The sequence below is a fragment of the Tachyglossus aculeatus genome, chromosome 13, assembly GCF_015852505.1.
Source record: "Tachyglossus aculeatus isolate mTacAcu1 chromosome 13, mTacAcu1.pri, whole genome shotgun sequence".
Taxonomy (NCBI): domain Eukaryota; kingdom Metazoa; phylum Chordata; class Mammalia; order Monotremata; family Tachyglossidae; genus Tachyglossus; species Tachyglossus aculeatus.
Genome location: NC_052078.1, coordinates 6734580 through 6740579, shown reverse-complemented (window position 1 = coordinate 6740579; position 6000 = coordinate 6734580). Strand labels below are relative to the sequence as shown.

At 47.0% G+C, this 6000-nt stretch overlaps 1 protein-coding gene across 1 annotated transcript in view; it reads left to right on the top strand.

The window, feature by feature from the left end:
• Positions 1 to 1577: 1577 nt before the first annotated feature.
• Positions 1578 to 6000, top strand: part of PAXIP1 (PAX interacting protein 1) — a 50210-nt gene continuing 45787 nt past the window's right edge. Inside the window, exon 1 of the mRNA XM_038755892.1 lies at positions 1578 to 1658. Coding sequence (XP_038611820.1) covers positions 1578 to 1658 — 81 coding nt within the window. The remainder of the gene's footprint in view (positions 1659 to 6000) is intronic.

Here is a 6000-nt window from a genome sequence, read left to right as displayed (position 1 = left end):
TTGCACATAGTAAGCGCTTAATAAATGCTATCATTATTATTATTATTATTATTATTACTTAACTTCTCTGGGCCTCAGTTCCCTCGTCTGTAAAATGGGGATGAAGACTGGGAGCCCCCCGTGGGCCAACCTGATCGCCTTGTAACCTCCCCGGCGCTTAGAACAGGGCTTTGCACATAGCAAGCGCTTAATAAATGCCATCATCATTATTATTATTACTTAACTTCTCTGGGCCTCAGTTCCCTCGTCTGTAAAATGGGGATGAAGACTGGGAGCCCCCCGTGGGACAACCTGATCACTTGTAACCTCCTTGGTGCTTAGAACAGTGCTTTGCACATAGCAAGCGCTTAATAAATGCCATCATCATTATTATTATTACTTAACTTCTCCGGGCCTCAGTTCCCTCGTCTGTAAAACGGGGATGAAGACTGGGAGCCTGAGGCTTTTTATTGTTATATTTTTTATTCTTTTAAAAATTATTTAAAAATTCTTTTAAAATCTTGTAAAAATTCTTTTTATTTATTTATTTAACTTGTTCACATCTATTCCATTTATTCATTTTGTTGGCCTGTTTGGTTTTGTTCTCTGTCTCCCCCTCCTAGACCGCGAGCCCGCTGTTGGGTAGGGACCGTCTCTAGATGTTGCCAACTTGGACTTCGCAAGCGCTTAGTCCATCATCATCATCAATCGTATTTATTGAGCGCTTACTGTGTGCAGAGTACATATTTATTACTCTATTTATTTATTTATTTATTTATTTTACTTGTACATTTCTATCCTACTTATTTTATTTTGTTGGTATGTTTGGTTCTGTTCTCTGTCTCCCCCTTTTAGACTGTGAGCCCACTGTTGGGTAGGGACTGTCTCTATGTGATGCCAATTTGTACTTCCCAAGCGCTTAGTACAGTGCTCTGCACATAGTAAGCGCTCAATAAATACGATTGATTGATTGATTGATTGATTGGGAAGTACAAGTTGGCAACATCTAGAGACGGTCCCTACCCAACAGTGGGCTCGCAGTCTAAAAGGTGGGCTCTGCACACCGTCAGCGCTCAATAAATACGATTGATTGATTAATAAATGCCATCATCATCAATAAATACGATTGAAGGAATGAATGAATGAATGAATGTGGAGGTGTGTGTGTGTGTGTGTGTGAGAGAGAGAGTGAGGGTGGGCGGGGCGCGCCCTTCCCCGGGCTCTACCACTGTGCCCAACGTAGGGGGGTGTCCCTTCTCCCCGCTCCAGGCCTCGCCCGTGGGCAGCGCGGGCAGCGCGCGCGACACTCCGCCGGGCTCCCGGCCGCAGGAGCGGACCCGGGGCCTGCCCAAGCCCCGAGGGCAGGCGGCCCCCCCCCCCGGCCGCGGGCGGCGAATGGTGCGGCCCGCAGGGCGCGCGCGGCTCCCGCGCTTTGGCCGCCCGGAGTGGGGGGCGGGGAATCGGGCCCCCGCTTCGTAGAGACTCGGCCGGGACCAACTGGGGGCGGCGTGGGGGGGGGCGCGACCCTAGTGGGGGCTTCCGCGGGGCGCCTCATCATCCTTCCAGACTGAGGGGGAGCGGCGAGCGCGGCCGGGATCATGTCGGACGAGGAGTTGAAAGTTCCCGAGGAAATGTTCAAAGAGGTCAAATTTTACGCGGTGGGGGACATCGACCCCAAGGTACCGAACCGGCTCGGGCCCCTCCTGCCCCTCGGCGCCCCTGCACCTTCCCGCCCGGCCCCCCCCCCCGGTTCGGCCGTACCATTGTCGGGGTGGGCTCGCGCGCGCGGGCCGGGCCGGGCCGCCCGGGCCTAATGCAGCCCGCTCGCCTTGGCCTCGCGGCCCCGTGAGGAAGCCACCGTCGCCGCCTCAGTTCTCGCTTCCACCCGAATAATGATAATAATAATGGCATTTATTAAGCGCTTACTCTGTGCCAAGCACTGTTCTAAGCGCTGGGGAGGGGATACAATCGATCAATCAATCGTATTTATTGAGCGCTCACTGTGTGCGGAGCTCTGGACTAAGCGCTTGGGAAGTCCAAGTTGGCAACATAGACAGTCCCTACCCCACAGTGGGCTCACAGTCTAGAAGGGGGAGACGGAAAACCAAACCGCACATACTAACAAGATAAAATAAATAGAATAGATATGCACAAGCAAGATAAATAAATAAATAAATGGAGTAATAAATATGTGGTTGGCAGCATATAGAGACAGTCCCTACCCAACAGTGGGCTCACAGTCTAAAAGGGGGAGACAGAGAACAAAACCAAACATACTAACAAGGTAAAATTAATAGAATAGATATGTACAAGTAAAATAAATAAATAGAGTAATAAATATGTACAAACATATATACAGGTGCTCTGGGAAGGGAAGGAGGTAAGATGGGGGGGATGGAGAGGAAGGAAGGGGCAAGGTCATGAGGTTGCCCCACGTGGGGCTCCCAGTCTTCATCCCCGTGTTACAGAGGAGGGAACTGAGAGGCCCAGAGAAGTGACTTGCCCAAAGTCACGCAGCCGACAAGTGGCGGAGCCGGGATTTGAACCCATGACCTCCGACTCCAAAGTCCGGGCTCTTTTCAAGGCCCTACTGAGAGCTCACCTCCTCCAGGAGGCCTTCCCACTCTGAGCGCCTTCCTTCCTCTCCATCCCCCCCACCTTACCTCCTTCCCTTCCCCACAGCACCTGTATAGATGTTTGTACATATTTATTACTCTATTTATTTTACTTGTGCATATCTATTCTATTTTATTTTGTTAGTATGTTTGGTTTTGTTCTCTGTCTCCCCCTTTTAGACTGTGAGCCCACTGTTGGGTAGGGACTGCCTCCATATGTTGCCAACTTGGACTTCCCAAGCGCTTAGTACAGTGCTCTGCACACAGTAAGCGCTCAATAAATACCACTGATTGATTGATTCCTTCCTCTCCCCCTTGTCACCCTCTCCATCCCCCCATCTTACCTCCTTCCCTTCCCCACAGCACCTGTATATATGTATATATGTTTGTACATATTTATTACTCTATTTTACTTGTACATATCTATTCTATTTATTTTATTTTGTTAGTATGTTTGGTTTTGTTCTCTGTCTCCCCCTTTTAGACTGTGAGCCCGCCGTTGGGTAGGGACTGTCTCTATGTGTTGCCAACTTGTACTTCCCAAACGCTTAGTACAGTGCTCTGCACACAGTAAGCGCTCAATAAATACGATTGATTGATTCCCAAGCGCTTAGTACAGTGCTCTGCACACAGTAAGCGCTCAATAAATATGATTGATTGATTCCTTCCTCTCCCCCTTGTCACCCTCTCCATCCCCCCATCTTACCTCCTTCCCTTCCCCACAGCACCTGTATATATGTATATATGTTTGTACATATTTATTACTCTATTTATTTTACTTGTACATATCTATTCTATTTACTTTATTTTGTTAGTATGTTTGGTTTTGTTCTCTGTCTCCCCCTTTTAGACTGTGAGCCCACTGTTGGGTAGGGACTGTCTCTATATGTTACCAACCACATATTTATTACTCTATTTATTTATTTATTTATTTATTTTACTTGTACATATCTATTCTATTTATTTTATTTTGTTAGTATGTTTGGTTTTGTTTTCTGTCTCCCCCTTCTAGACCGTGAGCCCACTGTTGGGTAGGGACTGTCTCTATATGTTGCCAACTTGGACTTCCCAAGCGCTTAGTACAGTGCTCTGCACACAGTAAGCACTCAATAAATACAATTGATTGATTGATTGATCTGCTGTGTGACCTTGGGCAAGTCACTTAACTTCTGAGCCTCAGTTCCCTCAGCTGTATAATGGGGATTGACTGTGAACCCCACATGGGGCAACCTGATCACCTTGTAACCCCCCAGTGCTTAGAACAGTGCTTCACACATAGTAAGCGCTTAACAAATGCCATTATTATTATTATCATTATTATTATTATTGTTGTTTGGGCCCCGTGGGCCTCTGGGAGCTTCCCAGGCAGGCCAGGCATGGACAGATTGACCCCTACCTTGTGGCAACGGCCCTCCTGGAAATTAGGCCCAGGTAGCTTCTGATCTAGCCTTAACCTCCCATCAGGGCTTTCATTCATTCAGTTGGATTTATTGAGTGCTTAATGTGTCCAGAACACTGTACTAAACGCTTGGAAAGTACAATACAGGGCTCTGACCGTGTTCTGGGTACTGGTCTTGGCTAGCCCCTTTAGGCAGTATGGGGCCCTGAAAATCTCCAAATAGGAGGGTGGACTGATGTTGTGTTTTTATAAGAAATTCTGTGGGTGTAATGCCTTTTTGAATTTCCAAGTCTGATTCGTTAACCTAAATATCGACAACGGGAAAATTGTCAAAACAACTCCATCTCCAAAATGTATTGTATCCATATTTTTTTGTTTTGATGTAGGTGAAGTCCAAGACCCCTGATGGTTTGTGTTTTCTTAGTACTTTGCACAAAGTAAATGTTCAACCAAGTACTTGGGGAAAGGTAAAGGAATAATAATTCAGGCATGGACTCTGGCCTCCCAGGGATCATAACTGAAGAGTAACTGGAGAGAGGAGGAGGACTGGTAATACACACAAGGAAAAAAATTGAAATATAAACTAACAGTGATAATGCAGTGGGGCCTAGAGGAAAGAGTGCTGAGTGCTAAAACAGTTAGTCAATCATTTACAGAGTGTTTACTGTGAGCAGAGCACTGTACTGAGTGCTTAGGAGAGTAATCTTAATTGAGCACTTACTGAGCAATGTATTAAGCACTGGGGGGAGTACTATATAATAAAACAGTCACATTCCCTGCCCACAGTGAGGGTACAGTCTAAAGAGGGAGGCAGGCATTAATATAAATAAATTACAGATATGTACGTAAGTGCTGGGGGGTGAATAAAGGGAGCAAGGCAGGGTGATGCAGAAGGGAGTAGGTGGAAGGGGAAAGAGGGCTTAGGGAAGGCATCATGGAGGAGTTGTGCCTTCAAAAAGACTGTGAAAGGGGGGAGAGTAGTTGTCTGTTGGTTGTGAAGAAGGAGGGTTTTCCAGGCCAGAGGCAGGACGCGGGCAAGAGGTTGGCAGCGAGGTACACAAGATCGAGGTACAGTGAGTAGGTTCATTCATTCATTCATTGTCGTACTTATTGAGCACTTACTGTGCAGAGCACTGTACTAAGTGCTTGGGAAGAACAAATCGGCAACATAGATGGTCCCCGCCCAGCGATGGGCTCACAGTCTAGAAGGGGGAGACAGACAACAAAACAAAACATGGGTTCTAATCCCGGCTCTGCCATTTCTCTGCCGCGTGACCTTGGGCAAGTCACTTCACTTCTGTGCCTCAGTTACCTCATCTGTAAAATGGGGATTGAGACTGCGAGCCCCACGTGGAACAGGGACTGTGTCCAGTTGGATTTGCTTGTACCAATCCAGCGCATAGTACAGTACCTGGAACATCGTAAGTGCTTAACAAATCCCATCATTATTATAAACCCCCCCTTGAAGAGAACCAAGGCTTTTGTCAGTAATCACATATTTTTAAGGGTATTTGTTAAGAACTTTCTTTGTGCCAGGCTCCGTACTATGTTCTGGGGTAGATATAATCTGATCAGGCTGGACACAGTGTCCGTCCCACAAGGAGCTCACAGTCTTCATCTCCATTTTACAGGTTGGCATTAGAAGAGTGAAATGTGTGGTCTCAGTTGTAGTAGAAGAGTAGCAACGTGAAGTAGAGGGGGGCAAGGTGATGCTTTGCACATAGTAAGCGCTTAATAAATGCCATTAAAAAAAAAAGCAGATAGTAAGTTTTTGTTTGTGGAAATGGCTGGGCAACCACTGGAGGTTCTTCAGTGGGGAGATACGGACTGAACGTGTCTGTGGAAGAATGATCCGGGCCTGAGTGAACTATGGACTGGAGTGGAGAGAAACAGGAGGTAAGGAGGTCAGCAAGAAGGCTGATAGAGTAATCAAGATGAGGTAGGGTAAGTGCTTGGATTTACGTGGTAGCATTTTGGATGGAGAGGAGTGGGTGGAGTTTAGCGATG